At 44.3% G+C, this 16,661-nt stretch overlaps 1 protein-coding gene across 2 annotated transcripts in view; it reads right to left on the bottom strand.

Moving 5' to 3' along the window:
* Positions 1-16,661, bottom strand: part of TOP3B (DNA topoisomerase III beta) — a 133,003-nt gene that overhangs the window by 66,840 nt on the left and 49,502 nt on the right. For both annotated transcript variants that reach the window (XM_078667879.1, XM_078667880.1), the window contains exons 8-9: positions 9,499-9,612; positions 8,731-8,821 (exon numbers count right to left, since the gene is read on the bottom strand). In XM_078667879.1, coding sequence (XP_078524005.1) covers positions 8,731-8,821; positions 9,499-9,612 — 205 coding nt within the window. The remainder of the gene's footprint in view (positions 1-8,730; positions 8,822-9,498; positions 9,613-16,661) is intronic.

Genomic DNA, 16,661 nt, shown 5'->3' with positions numbered 1-16,661 from the left:
ACCACAGAGTTGTGAAATCTGAAGAAAAGCATCTAGCTATATCAGTCCTGAGAAAGCTGCCTGCATCTCACTCGTCACTTCCTTTCTTTCTTTTGAAACATTTGTAGGCCAAGAACTATTTATGCCACTAACCGTGTGCTACCAAGTTTGGCAATTACTTTAATAAAAATCCAATATTGAACACATACTGCCTCCTCGCTTCTGCTTCCGACCATCCCTCCGACACTGAGATACGTATATGATCGTCCAGTGATCAGCCCTGGATAATGCTCAAACTTTTTTTGTCACATTTTACCTGCAGTTCTACGAATATGCTGGTTCCGCTGGATGTATGTGCGGGCCATTTTGAGAGTGAATTAGTAAACATAACCAACATTTGGTCACATGGCTTTGAGTGTTCAGATCAATTCTATACCAAGTTAATCCTAATCTGTATCTAGAAACTTATTTTATATATATATATATATATATATATATATATATATATATATATATATATATATATATATATATATATATATATATATATACACATATACATACACACACACACACACACACACACACACACACACACCAGCAGTAGTGAGAAGAGTCAGTATATACACTTTATTGGTAAAGCAGCCCTGCTTACTAATAAAAAAATCACAAAAACTTGTCAGGGGCACAGGAAGCGTTAAAGCGAGAAATCCGCATCATGCCAGGTACAGTAACGCAGATGAGGTCATGAACCACACATAGGAAGTGCCAGTAAAATACCAGGGTGGATGGAGGGATTGCTTTAGCCAGGAAGCCGCTACTAGCGTGGCACAGGTTTGGAACAGGATGGATGTACCCTACCAGCGTGCGCTCCATTGATGATTCAGTATTCAAACCAGCGAGCCACGCAACAACTGCTTGTGTATGTCCAGCAGTTAAAGCGGCTGTAAAGTGAATGACATTATTTCCCCAGCCAAAAATATACCTCCAACTCCCCCCTCCTCACCTAAGAGACTTTAATCCACTTCAAACAGGCCAGTGCTGTTCCCTGGGGGTGCTACCTCCAGAAATAAAAGAGTCACAGCCTTGAAGTACAGAGCTGAAAACTGATGTCTGGAACAGGAATGGCCCCCTCCCCCTAACAGCGCCTTGGGGACCATAGAGCACTGTAATACCATAGCGTGTATGGCTCCGCTTTTCACTTTGGGGATGTCACTAATGTATCTCATCACCACACTGCAGATTGAGCCCAAGACCCCTCTTCAGCAATGGCCCACAATGTCAGAGTTTAAGAGCATGTCTCTACGCCCCTCAAAGGGCGCTAGCTGTGCACACAGGACACCCGGCAGTTCTCAGAGTGGTAGAGCAGGGAGGGGTCCTCTGGGCGCTACACCACCTGCACTGTGAAAGGGGGCTAGCTGGTCTCCCTGCCCCCGCTCTCCTCCCATCCTGAATGAGAACACAGTGAAAACACAGTGGAATTGTGCCTATGCCTTTTGGGTATCAGAGAGCTGCCTGCTGTCTAATCTAATGTGCATACTTCAAAAACAGTTAAAAAAAGTTACGTCACAATATTGAAGCACTGTATATATGTATGTTGAGAGAACGTGATTGAATGCACAACTAGTGCAGGTGCATGCGTGTGCCTGCGGGGAAGGTCAGTCATGTGTAGGTCCTGCAGAACACTGCTGCCAGACTTGTCCTAAATCTTCCACCGAGATCCCCCTCAGTCACAACTCTGAGGTCCCTCCACTGGCTTCCAGTAAGAAAAAGAGGCCATTTTAAAATCATATGCCTTACCCATAACATCATATATGGCACTGGGCCTGGTTATCTAGCTAAAAAGCTTAAAAGGTACCAGCCAGAAAGAATGTTAAGGTCCAGTTCAAAATCTCTACTTACCCCACTGCGAGTCCGCACTGTACGAAACGGTGGGACAATCCTTTTCTTGCCGACCATCTCTAGAACAAGCTTCCATTTCATCTTCTCTCTCACTCGCGGACAATCAGTTCTTTCGCAAAGAATTAAAAACGTGGCAGTTTGACCAGAAATAACGCAAGCCGCATATGACCATCTTTATGCAATGCCACGGTTTAATTAACGGAGGCAGACAGGAAGTGCACAACTGACGGACTCAACACGTCAGGTGTAAGCATTTAAACACTCCCTGAACTCTCATAGAGGCCTGACAACACATCAGCAATGCAAACGATACTAAGGGGTATTTTGTATAAATCCACACAGATCGCGCCCCCATGTTGACCCCAATAGCCTTCTTGTGGCAGGGAATCGTCACACAGCTCTTTCAAGTTCTGTGGCCCCAGACACTTGTGGGTGTCACTTGTCATGACGCCCTCACCTGTCGGAACAGAAGCACTTTAACAACAGCTCCGGTATACACACGTATTTGACTGTAGAGCAACAGAGCAGAACGGCTTCAGCCTCGGACTTCGAAGCTAGGGAACCTGGTTCGAATCTCGGCACCGACGCTCATACATCTTGTGTTTCTGGGCACATCATGTAATCTATGCCTAAAAATGAACGTGTCTGCTTGTAAAGCAACAGGTGCTCACGTAATGGGCTATGACAATTTACCACCTAGTAAGCGCTATATACAACAGCAAAAAAAAAAAGTGCTGTGTCACGCCGCGAGTAAAAGATCCAGTCCGGGTGGGCAGGGACAAAAGTGAAAGTTTGTGGACCGCTACACTCCGGAGTAGATAATGTTATCCAGGGGTAAATACTCTTCAATGGTAATAGGTGCACAGGAAAACACCTTCTGGGTCCAAAAGGTGCTGCAAATCTGAGAACAATGAAGCCTTAGAGGTAGTAAGGACAGATTCCTGGGCACTCTGGCATGCACAAAAGTGCGTGATGCAAGTTATAAACACTGCTTTAAATAAATGTCTGTAGTCACGGTATTTCAAAGATTTACTTCAAGTATTTATCCATAACGTTACAGTTCGACATTTCAATCATGTTCCATATTCCATCATATGGTAACGTTGTAATTCAAAACATGAATCCAAAAGTCATAAAGGTAATTAACTCCGTGGGTTAAATGATCCCCAATGCATTTCGTGCAAGGATTGCACTTCTTCAGGGGGAATCTAAATGGTAAAGAAACAAAAGATGTAGGGCGCTACAAATACAGGAGACTAGTGCATATATAGGCACGATTTGAAGGTTGCTAACAGTGAGACTTTTACAAAGAAAAGATGCAAATGGAATCGAGACTACATTACGTTACAGGTAACCAGGTGAGGGGTAACTAAAAGAAACAATCTGTGCTCGATGTTTCTAAAAGGTGTGGAGTGACATGTTATTTCAAAGAGGAATCCAAGAACTTAGAACTATAGGTTAAAACGTGCAAGATGTTATTGGAATGGTGATGGGGATCGTATGGCGAACGGTGTTCCGAGGTGAGGAACTGGTGAACACTATGCGGCGAAACGGGTGCATGATGCTGTGCAGCGCGTAAAGTGAAATACATGCAGTTCAAACAAATCCGAAAGAGGACGGTGGCAAAAAATCGTGAGCGGTAGGCACTTACCGACAGTAGGTGTTAAGGATTCGTACACGAAATTCAAGTGGTAAACTCCGGTTCGAGGTAAACGAAACCCGGAAGACGCCGCGCATGCGTGCTGGCTCAAAGATTTGTAGAGGGGGAAGTGTTATGAGGATAGAAAGCGGACTATGTTAGGGAGCGGAAGAAGGTGAAGTGAAGGATCGTAAGAAGCAATGATCACTTAAGTAGAAGTAGTTAAAAGAACCCGACTAGTGACTGATCGTACAGATGAAAGTGACCAAGAAAACCTACTGCATGCTGTTGAGTGAAGTAAGTGGAAAAGTAAGAAGGGTAAAGCAAGTGCAGGATGAACAACCGAAAGAGGTGGCAACTGAATGGACAGGTGGCAACAATAATATGGGAAAAAAGAATGAGATGAGAATGGGGGGTGTAAAGGAAGTGTGAACTAGGAAGGTAAAAGAAAATAATGGTATTAATAAATGTGAGAGGGTTAAAGCTTCAAAGAGAGATCAAACTCAGATAACACATATATACAGTACAATGCTGATGACTGACTGATACAGCAATTATAGATGGCAACTATATTCCAGTCTATCATTCAATCCTTTCGGATGTGTGGCCTGAAGGCGGTATATCCAGTAAAGTTCTTGACGAAGTAGATATTTGCTGTTGTCAGTATGAGTGTGTTTGTCCACTACTTCTAGAATGAGGAAGCGAATTTGACTGGGATTGTGGCTGTGTTCAATAAAATGAGCCGCTACACAAGACTTCAGGTTTTTGGTGCATATGTTGCTGCGATGTTCAGTCAACCTTGTTTTAATTTTGCGCTCAGTTTTGCCCACATATGGGAGGCCACAAGGGCATCTTAGCATATATACAACGTTCATGGAATCACAGGTAGCATTAACTCGGAGGGGTATGGGAGTGCCTTGAGTGGGATGAGATAGACGGTTACCTGGGATAATACTGTTGCAGTGACTGCAATTATGGCATGGTATTGTCCCTTTGAAGGTGATGTTCTCCATTGTAGATGGTTGCTTCAGCAGTGATGCAATGTTTTTAGAACGTTGATATGTGAAAGTGGGTGGTTTTTCAAATATTTTGTTGACATCTGTTTCAAGTTGTAGCATGGGCCAGTGCTTGCGAATTGACTGTTTGATTTTGGTGGATTGTGTAGAAAATTTAGATACGAAAACTACACGTGTATCCATGTCAGGAGACTTTTCTCTAGGTTGTAGTAACTCTTGTCTCAGTTTGGTGGACACTCTGTCTTCAGCAGTTTGGGTGAGTTCTCTGGGGTAACCCCTTTGTTTGAATTTGGTGATGATAGTAGCGCTATTCTGTGTATACAATTCCGATGTGGATGCAATCCTTTTGGCTCGGAGAAGTTGTGAATATGGTAAATGACGTTTCAGACTGGGTTGATGGAAGCTGCAGTAATGTAGATAATTGTTACGGTCAGTGGTTTTTGTGTATATGGAGGTTACAAATTGGTTATCTGATAATGTGATCTGTACATCCAAAAAAGGTATAGTCAAGGTGTCACTGTTGTATGTGAACTGGATGCGATCATCCACACAATTAAGATGGTGAATAGCATTCGACAATTGGGTTTCATTGCCTTTCCAAACTAGGAAAATATCATCGATGTATCGGTGATAAGCTAGTACGAATGGTTGCCAATCTTGGTTCTTCAAGATATGTTCGTTCTCAAATTGGTACATGAATAAATTCGCATATGCTGGAGCTGCACAATTTCCCATTGCGACTCCAGATAATTGTTGAAAAAATTCATTTTTGGGAGATTTGAAGTAGCTGTGATGCAACGTGAATTGCATCAATTCAATGATAAAGATTTGTAAGTCTGTAGGTTTGTCAATTCGCAAGCACTGGCCCATGCTACAACTTGAAACAGATTTCAACAAAATATTTGAAAAACCACCCACTTTCGCATATCAACGTTCTAAAAACATTGCATCACTACTGAAGCAACCATCTACAATGGAGAACATCACCTTCAAAGGGACAATACCATGCCATAATTGCAGTCACTGCAACAGTATTATCCCAGGTAACCGTCTATCTCATCCCACTCAAGGCACTCCCATACCCCTCCGAGTTAATGCTACCTGTGATTCCATGAACGTTGTATATATGCTAAGATGCCCTTGTGGCCTCCCATATGTGGGCAAAACTGAGCGCAAAATTAAAACAAGGTTGACTGAACATCGCAGCAACATACGCACCAAAAACCTGAAGTCTTGTGTAGCGGCTCATTTTATTGAACACAGCCACAATCCCAGTCAAATTCGCTTCCTCATTCTAGAAGTAGTGGACAAACACACTCATACTGACAACAGCAAATATCTACTTCGTCGAGAACTTTACTGGATATACCGCCTTCAGGCCACACATCCGAAAGGATTGAATGATAGACTGGAATATAGTTGCCATCTATATTTGCTGTATCAGTCAGTCATCAGCATTGTACTGTATATATGTGTTATCTGAGTTTGATCTCTCTTTGAAGCTTTAACCCTCTCACATTTATTAATACCATTATTTTCTTTTACCTTCCTAGTTCACACTTCCTTTACACCCCCCATTCTCATCTCATTCTTTTTTCCCATATTATTGTTGCCACCTGTCCATTCAGTTGCCACCTCTTTCGGTTGTTCATCCTGCACTTGCTTTACCCTTCTTACTTTTCCACTTATTTCACTCAACAGCATGCAGTAGGTTTTCTTGGTCACTTTCATCTGTACGATCACTCACTAGTCGGGTTCTTTTAACTACTTCTACTTAAGTGATCATTGCTTCTTACGATCCTTCACTTCACCTTCTTCCGCTCCCTAACATAGTCCGCTTTCTATCCTCATAACACTTCCCCCTCTACAAATCTTTGAGCCAGCACGCATGCGCGGCGTCTTCCGGGTTTCGTTTACCTCGAACCGGAGTTTACCACTTGAATTTCGTGTACGAATCCTTAACACCTACTGTCGGTAAGTGCCTACCGCTCACGATTTTTTGCCACCGTCCTCTTTGGGATTTGTTTGAACTGCATGTATTTCACTTTACGCGCTGCACAGCATCATGCACCCGTTTCACCGCATAGTGTTCACCAGTTCCTCACCTCGGAACACCGTTCGCCATACGATCCCCATCACCATTCCAATAACCTCTTGCACGTTTTAACCTATAGTTCTAAGTTCTTGGATTCCTCTTTGAAATAACATGTCACTCCACACCTTTTAGAAACATCGAGCACAGATTGTTTCTTTTAGTTACCCCTCTCCTGGTTACCTGTAACGTAATGTAGTCTTGATTCCGTTTGCATCTTTTCTTTGTACAAGTCTCACTGTTAGCAACCTTCAAATCGTGCCTATATATGCACTAGTCTCCTGTATTTGTAGCGCCCTACATCTTTTGTTTCTTTACCATTTAGATTCCCCCTGAAGAAGTGCAATCCTTGCACGAAATGCATTGGGGATCATTTAACCCACGGAGTTAACTACCTTTATGACTTTTGGATTCATGTTTTGAATTACAACGTTACCATATGATGGAATATGGAACATGATTGAAATGTCGAACTGTAACATTATGGATAAATACTTGAAGTAAATCTTTGAAATACCGTGACTACAGACATTTATTTAAAGCAGTGTTTATAACTTGCATCACGCACTTTTGTGCATGCCAGAGTGCCCAGGAATCTGTCCTTACTACCTGTAAGGCTTCATTGTTCTCAGGGACAAAAGTGGACAGGGCGGTACCCAGGAGGGACTAAGAAGCCTCCTTTAAAATGAGAAGCCAGCGTTTACCATGCACTATGACGCAAGCCAATAGGAATCATGGGAGGGGCTTTAAGTCCCCTTCCTAAACCGTATTGATGACAAAAAGCCTTCGCAGGGCAAGGAGCTAATGCACGCTCAAGCGCTAGGTCTGCGAGACCTAAAAAAGATAATAGACTACTACAAGAGGAGAGTTCCAGACCCAACCACTAGATGGCAGAATAATGAACAGTATGGGAATCGGAAAAGATTCATGCTGCAGAACAGTAGCTTCATGGGTGACAGATAATGGGTCCCTTGCTCACTAGGCCACTGAAGACAAGCTATTCTGGCTGAAGACGGCTGATAGCCAGAAACCGGTCCTAGGATGCTTGATTCCGGTCCAGGAAAGACATGGCTTGGCAGTTCGGGCTGGACTGTTCCCATGAGGTACAGGGTCAAGACTGATTTGCATATGGCCATGTCTGAACTGGGGTGGCTTGGTGAGCAAAATAACGATGGATTAAACCCAGATCCGTGACTGGGGGTGAATGTTTTGCCATTGTGCAACATTCCGCCTATCATCTTGTGTGTTTTGCAATGCATTAGCATGCAACAGACGGATTCTAGTTTTGGAGGTGCCCCCAACCGCTAAAGGCTGATGACACAATTAGGTGCCCTTTCTCCTCTGGTTTATTCGGTGAAAAGCAATGGACAATCCATTATCTCAGAAGCTGCTTATTAATAAGATTACTCCTCACAGCTGTTATCAAAACTCGATCTACCGTCACATTGCCAGAAGGCAGTATTCCATGCTAATTATTCTTTCTTGGCTGGATCATTGCTAAAGGTTGGCTGTTGGGTCTACTAAACTGTGGACAATCTGAATTATAGCTTCTACAAGGAAACACTCATACTTCTCCAAACTTAGCTAACTTCCCGGACTTCCTAGAACCAAAAGAGTTTATTTCTGGTCCAGGAGTTATTAACCACACCCATCCACAGCAGGGGCCTGACTATATGACAGAGAAATTCAAACTTTATAATTCCAATAATCACTAAGCTCATCTACAGCAGTAAAGATCACTGTCTCAGGATTCAGCTGACAGCACCTCCTTAATCTGTGCTGAGAAGGTATGGTATGCTCTGAACTAGGATTTAAGGTTAAAAACTAACCATATCTCATTCAGGAAAATGTTAAAGACCCTGCTTTTCACTAAGAGAGTGATGTTTAGTAATCGGTTCACCTTCTAATGGAACCAGACAATGCTAAAGTCCTTTTGAAGGTCAATCAAGATTCACCATTGGCTGAAGACTGGGTTTAACAAGTCAACCCTGAAACACAACATGCTAAGAGAGAGACTGGCAACACTGCTCTCCATTCCAGAATGCATATCCCCAGACAGCCCATCGGCGCGCAGGGTTGAGATCAACAGTTACTCTACTTACCCAAAGAAGAACTGGCCACGCGAAGCATTTCCACAGTGTTCAGAGCCATGGGTCTTTGCTTGGCCTTTTCCTTTTTACTGACAGATTCTACCTGGAACACAAAGGATGTATAGTTAAGTGTGGACAAGTTAATTTCAGTCTTCACCTCTGCCCCAACACAAATGCTTCTCTCACCTCATACATGTGCACATGCTTGATTTATAAGTTAAGTTCAGGTAATGTCGCCGTATCCGTACCGGAACAATTCACGTAGGTCCGCAGTGTGAGGGACCTACGTGGATTTTTCCGGTACGGATACGGCGACATTACCGGAACTTAACTTATAAATTGGAATACTTCGTGGGGACTGCGTGAACTGATCATTGGGGACAATCCACCCTCCAGGAAGATTATTTATAAGCAGCAAGCATCCATTACTTTAGGTGAATCTAATATTAGGACAAAGAACTCAGATTATGGAATCCTTATGAATCACAAGAACTGTTTTTACCACCTGTTCATCTTGGAGAGAGAACAAGATTGATAACGCCATATATTCAGGATCATCATAAAGAAATAAATACATCTCACTTTATCTATGTTGCTGTTAAGGTTGGCTTGGAGCCTTACTTATCACCAATACGATACATAGCTACTACTCAGACCCTCACAAGCATAGGAGCATGAGTAATCGACAGGTAACGTGATTTTAACAATCCAGATAAGTGGCTTGAAGAGACAGATTTTATAAGAATGCACACTAGTACTCAAATACTCCCACACACTTACCCGAGCTTCTCTGACCATCTTTGTGATGTTCAAAAACATCTGAGCAATCTCCCTGTCAAACACTCGAACCCGGTCCCAGTCCAGCGTCAGAGAATGGTCTTTGTCTCGGCTCACCTAAAGCCAAAAAAGAATACAACCAAGGATGACAGACATTGAGAAAAGTGAAAATTAAGAGAAGTGTAGTGGTGCTGCCTAAGAAACTAACTGGCACAACCGCATTTTAAATGCAGGCTGCAGCTTTCTAACAAATGTCTTAAATACCATGGGTTGAAAGTATGTTGACTTTACTAATAGTAGAGAGATGAAAAAAAGTGCAGAACATTGTTTTGCAGAAAACAACACAAGAGAAATCTCCAATGGAGTGAGTGCTCATTAGATCAACAAATAATATACTATTATTTCTATGATATCCAAAGGGTAACCGTATAACAGGGTTCTAGTTATTTCCTAAACCACAAGGCCGAAGGCAGAGTAGGGTGTAAATGTCACAAGAACCTCAAGACAGCCATGTAGGCCCATATTCAAGAATACCAGTTATACTTCTGTGCATTACTTGTTTATTGTGGGGTATTTAGAATGGAAAAGTCTTTTCAAACAGGCAAATGTTTGTCTGAAAATAGCACGTGAAATGCAGGACTATACTGGTTGATTATCAGCAAGTGAAATGGAAGAAGAAAACGGAGGGACGATTTGGCGGACAGGTACTATCCGGGAATATCCCGGCCGCAACATTACAAGTGCATTATATCTTAAAGCACTTCTAATAGGACAGAGGTGATATCCATCACTTTTGTGACAGAGTGCCTGAGCGTCGAACTCTAAATCAAGCTGTTAATTATTTAATTAAGAATTTTAGGGAAAAAACAACTTGCTCTGGTAAAAAAACGCATTACGTTAGCCGAAGGACGAGAGTGTTGAAGATGTTCTCTGCTAGATGCAGTCAACAGTGAGCATTAATTTTAATGAAAATGTATTGGCTTGGTTTACTTTTCTTAGAGTGAATGTTTATTAAGCAATGGACAATGGTAAAGGTCTTAAGCCTCGTAAGAGGTAGTTACTATATGATGAAACCCATATTTCACAGAGGACTGTGAAATATTTTTCACATTTTGGGGGTCCCTGTGAAAGATGGGTTTTTAGTTTTTTATGCCACTGTATCTTGTGAAATATCTCCCAAACATACTACATAATTTTTGTGCCATGTCAGTGAAAATAAATATGGCCCAATAACAGGTTATTTAAAACAACAGAACACATTCACACTTATTACCACAGCAAGACTGACATGAGGCTACCTTGCAAAGAACAATGAATTTTCAGAGGGAAACAACACTGATAAACATCAGAAGGCTTCTTCAGTGTTGTTTCACCTACGTGCACAAATTGAATCCCTTGGTTCCCGTTTTTCTCTGCTCAGTGTTTTTTTTCAGCAAACAAAAAAAATAGCATTGGATAAAACATATATATATATATATATATATATATATATATATATACATACACAGAACTGAATATGCGGATAATACCATTATTGAGGCAGGGGAATCATGAACCACTTGAAGCTTGACCCCTTGTGAATAATGGTCCCTTCCTACCCTTAACAATGGTAATAACATAATATATTACTCTGTGCATCTGTGTGTGTAGATAGATAGGATAATGTGAATGGACCTTAGCATGGTGCACCATGCGCATTGTCGCCTTGGAAATAAAAAGAAGACCTTTACAATCAACCCAAGCTTCTGGGAAGAAGGGAGAGCAAATGTGAATCTACAGCACTATACGCTATGAACAGAGTAGCATTTTGAGTTTGTAGCATGTGTGGCTATAAATACACATTCTCTGCATAAACCATAAAAACAGTACTTGCGATAAGCAGTGAGTAGCATGTGGATAGTACAGATGTCTGGAACAAAGCCCTCAAGACTGTCTGGCCAGCAATAGGATATCCACATAGCAGTGAATGGTAAAGCTGTGTTGTGTTACCTAGGTGCAGCTTTGTCAGGTAGCAAGATGCTATCTAAGGAAGCCAACGCTGTCCCATTCTTAAGGATGGAGTGCACCCTAGGTGGCATTGGTAGGACTCTCTTAGCTTTATGGTAACAGGTTGAGATGCACTTGACTCTTCCTCTTGCTATAGCTGCCTTAGAAATGGCTTGGCCTTTGTGAGTCTTCGAAAAACGCTACAAAGAGCTGGTTAGACTTTCAAAAGGGCCTGGTCCTGTTGATGTAATATAGAACAGCTCGTTTGTCATTCTGTTCCAGAACAGACCAGCGTGCAAACAGGGCACCGGTGACCAGACTACCGGTGGGGGTAGTCTGGTCACCGGAGGGAGGGGAGGGACCCAAACCTGTAAAACAAGAGGCTAGTGCCAGGTATCACCATATTCTTCAGTGACTGCATATTGCTACACCAGACTCATTTACAACTGAGACAGCTCCCATCACTGCAGAAGAGTTCCAGGTAAGAGAATCTACTTATAGTGCGCACTGGAATTTGGAGACGTGTCCCAACTCAGATCACGCTGCCTTTGTCCTGCCTGACATTTGAAGGGTGCATGCTCGGAGTCTAGCCAGTCTGGCCAAATCTCTGTGTGAGAAGGTCTGAACCGGGAGCAGGGGGGGCTTCCTATGCTGGTTGTGAGGAAACAAGGAGTATTATATGGTGTGGTTGGGCGACCTCACTTAACAACCCCTTTAGGTCTAGTAGTTTTCGTCCGGAAAACTCCTCTCAGCCCTCGGAAGCTATACCACTGAGCAGCAAGGCTTGCACAGAGGAACAGTGTACAGCATTAAGCAGCACCAAAACAACTCAAGAAGAAATCGACACAAACACCATACAAATACGACAACAATTTATAAAAATAGACTGTAGTTTTAGAAGTGAAACAGTAGAATGAAAAAGATCCCCCAGGGGGTTCCAGAGAAATAGATTTTACATTCAATTATAAATCAAACGGGAACAAGCTTCTGACAAAGTCAACGAACTGGGCACTTAGAAACTTTTTCACAGAAAACTTGTCAATGTGGTCGGTTACAAGTACTTGGGGTGACCCAACTCTGACAGGGAGCTAGTCAGGGGGACCAGCAAGGTCCCCAAGAACAGTTACCTTCGCAGAAGAAGCAGTCCTTTTGCAGCTCCAGGCACTTTATCAGCATTGAAATGTATTCCTATGGAGTGGTCCTAATGCTAGGGATGAAGGATGGTGAAGATGCCCCAAGGATGCTGTGGATGCGATACGGTCGACAGGGGTCTTTCTGCAGGGATTCTTCAGTCCACAAAGATGGTGAGAGGTTCCGGTTGCGCAGGGTCGACGTCTCACAAAGTCCTTTACGGTCTGGCAGAAGTCTAGTCGCCACTGGACCAATCACCTGTTGTCACAGTCACAGGCCAGTCCTTCCTGGGTCAGAAACGTCCCTTCCGAGGGTCTCAGCAACTCTCAGACAGCACTCCTGGTTCAGCCAACTAAGGTGCGCCATGTGTTGGTCCTTGGTGCTGCATGGTGGTGGTAGTATCGGGTTGAAGACTTTGGGGCATCAAATTACCCCAGAAGGACAGGAGGCCAGCTCACTGACCCTTGGAGTATCTCCGCTTGACTTGGCTCTGGAGACAGCTTTTCCTTGAGCAGGGCACAGCAGGCACAGTCCCTCTCTTCGCTAGTCACCCGGCGGAGCAGGTGCAGTACTCGTCTAGGCAGCCTCTCTTTCCTGGTCCCTCGGTGCGGCAGGGGAGTCCTTCATCGGTCCTTTTTCCAAGTGGGTCAAGATCGGAGGTCTGGGTGCCAGGGGTGCCCTCTTTATGCTCAGATTGCCCTCAGGGAGGGATGCGGTTGGTAGCAACGGGATACTAGGTTCCCACCCACCTGGTGACCACTTCATGTGAAGTGTGGCATGCGACTATCCCAGGATGAACCATTCTGCCCACTTCCAAGATGGCAAGACCCCTCTCTCGGTGTTCAGAATTCAGAGCTCCCAAGCCCACCCTCAGGGTTAGCTACAGAAGGACTACACGCCCCTGCCAAAAACAGTTTGGACACAGGATTCCCACACCTGCTTCCTATGCCAGCCTGTCTACCTCAACAACAGGGCAGCCCTCCCTCGTAGTCTTGAACATCTGCCCTTCAAAGGCTGCTTCACTTTTGAAGCCTGCCTTTTGGGTCTAACAACCAAATGCCTTCCAGCAGGAGGGAGGGGACACCTCCCTGGCCTGAAACCCCTCTGTGTTCTCCTTTCTGAGAGCGGTGAGTCATTAGCACATCTCTCCAGTATGGTAGAAGACTGTCGCGTGAAGCAGGCTCCCTGTGTGCATGTGAAGGCACAGGAGTTTTAAAAGGCAACAAAGTGGCAGCTTTGCTAAAGCTGCACACTGTAACAAGTTGCATTAATTTCGACAGGAAATACAAGTCGGTCTTAAAGTAACGGATTGTTTGATACCTTGTGACCATTCAGGCGTTAGCACGGCTGAGGAGTCAACATATAACCCTGTATTCACCAATTGCGAGACCAAGTCTTTCCACAGGAAAACAGTAGTTTTGAGGGTTTAATGTAAGGATATGTACACTACATGTCCAGCATGTGTCATATTTTGCATCCTGCCTGTGTCATATGCGGTGTCCTGCCTTTAAGACTCGGTAGGTCTGCCAGAGGGGTGACTTACTTAAATGTAAAGGGAAGTGGTGGCTGTGCCATTGCTTTTAATGGCAAAGTCAGGCTAGCAGTCAGTGAGGGACTAGTCTCCCAGTCTGCAGTGGCAGACTGGGTGACCAACAGAGGGGGGGGGGGGGGGGGGGGCACAAGTAGTGCTGCAAGCCCTGGGGTACCCGTTTAACTAGGGCAGGGGTCTCCAAACCGGTCCTGGAGGGCCGGATCCATGCCAGATTTGTAAAATTACTACATGTATCTCAATGGGGATATCCAAAAAATCTGGCATGGATCCGGCCCTCCAGGATCGGTTTGGAGACCCCTGAACTAGGGTCTTACGGGTAAGTTACCCATTTCCAATTGGGTACAGCCAATTCGACAAACACTTTAGGGCCAGGGCATTGGCACTGAGGTGTGGATAGCAGGCCTCCGTGCACTCTATGAGTAGAAAAACTCGCAGCATCAGTTGAAAAACTTGTGGATGGCCATACGAAAAGAAGCATTTCCTTACAGAAGGCGACTGGCATCTCAAGGAGCATGGAGTACACGAGTTACCTGGCCCATGTGGAAGCCACCAAGATAAGTGTTAGGGAGGTTTCTCTCATCTCTCATTCCCCACCATGTATGGGACAAGTGAGAGGGGAGGAGTGAGAGAGGAGGAAGAGTGTACCTAAAGATCCCTGACCAATTTACCAATAGCACACTGTCCACAGACAATGGGTATTTGGGATGAAGATGGTGTATTTTGCGTTTTCGGTGGTGAGGAACAAGTCTATTTGTGGGGTGCCCCAATGCAGGAAGTACCTATGTAGGACTTGCAGGTGGAGCGCACAAGAGCGGATTTACTCATGCGGTCTTAGCAGTTCTTGCCCAACCCAGTGGATGCTCCACTAACTTGCACGTCGAGATTGCCCAATGCCAGATTTCCTACACAAGGTCTTAGAGCTGAGGAGTGTATGTGCTGCCCGGTTTCTGTAGGTAATACATGGTGGTCATGTTGTCCATCTTGATGAGAATTACCTCCCCTCAAATGACTTGCAAGAAGGGATTGCGGACTAGGTATATGGCTATAACCTGGGCTTCATCCTAGACTCCTCCCTCTCGATGACCAGACAAGTCAACGCTGTCTCATCATCTTGCTTCAACATCCTACGAATGCTCAAAAAAATCTTCCATTGGATCCCCACCAAAACAAGAAAGACAGTCACCCACGCACTGGTCACAAGCCGATTGGATTACGGCAACACCCTTTACGCCGGAACCACAGCCAAACTATAGAAAAAACTCCAACGCATCCAAAACGCCTCAGCCAGGCTCATTTTGGACATCCCTCGGCAAGCTCACATTTCCGACCACCTGAAAGACCTCCATTGGCTCCCTGTCAACAAGAGAATAACGTTCCGTCTCCTCACCCACGCACACAAAGCCCTCTACGACCTAGGACCCGAATGCCTCAACACGCGTCTATCCTTCTACACCCCCTCCCGCCAACTACGATCGTCCAATCAAGCCCTCGCCGCAATCCCGCGCAGCCACAGATCCACCATGGGGGGGAAGATCCTTCTCCAACTTAGCGGCTAAAACCTGGAATTCTCTCCCCACCCACCTCCGCCTCACTCAGAACCACCTCTCTTTCAGAAAGCAACTAAAAACCTGGATATTCGATAAGTAAATTCACCTCCCTCCCTCAAGCGCCTTGAGACTCTCCGGGTGAGTAGTGCGCTATACAAATTTCTGAACTTGAACTAGGAGGTTCAGGTAGTCGTCAAGGCCACCCTGGTGTTGAGAGGGATACATCCACTGTCATGTTGTTGAGATTTTCACCCCAGCCTGAGAGAGAGGAATCTGTGGTAACAGTAATGGTTACCTTCGGATTGTGGTCTGAGAAAAGCCTGCACTGATAAAAGCTGTTGCTGTTCCGCCTTTACCAAAGCTAGATCTTCCCAGTGACCTTAAGTCATGTGGAGCTGGGCATGGCATACAACGATGATGCAGGAGGCCATCATTCCTAAAAGGAGCCTCACAGTCCGGATGTATGACGTTACAACGCACACTTTTACAACGCACACCTTTACAACGTATTTTTTACAACGCAATATCCATTACAACGCATTCCATTACAACGAAATTTTAAAAACTACATTTACAACGCATTCCATTACAACGCATAATACCTTTACAACGCATACCATTACAACGCATTACATTACATTGCATGTTTGGTAACTATTGAATAGTGTAGGGGTAACATTTACTATTCTAACTCCAGGGGGTGCAACAGTAGGGTAAGTGTTGGATAGTGTAGGGGTAAAAATTACTATTCTAACTCCAGGGGGTGCAACAGTAGGGTAAGTGTTGGATAGTGTAGGGGTAAAAATTACTATTCTAACTCCAGGGGGTGCAACAGTAGGGTAAGTGTTGGATGGTAATGTTATGCGTTGTAATGGTATGCGTTGTAATGACTGAGTTGTAATGACATGCGTTGTAGTGGTGTGCGTTGTAGTGTCATGCGTTGTAAATGC

Source organism: Lissotriton helveticus, chromosome 11 (assembly GCF_964261635.1).
Source record: "Lissotriton helveticus chromosome 11, aLisHel1.1, whole genome shotgun sequence".
Classification (NCBI taxonomy): Eukaryota; Metazoa; Chordata; class Amphibia; order Caudata; family Salamandridae; genus Lissotriton; species Lissotriton helveticus.
Note: the sequence above shows the minus strand (reverse complement) of the source record. Positions and strands in the feature narration are given on the sequence as shown.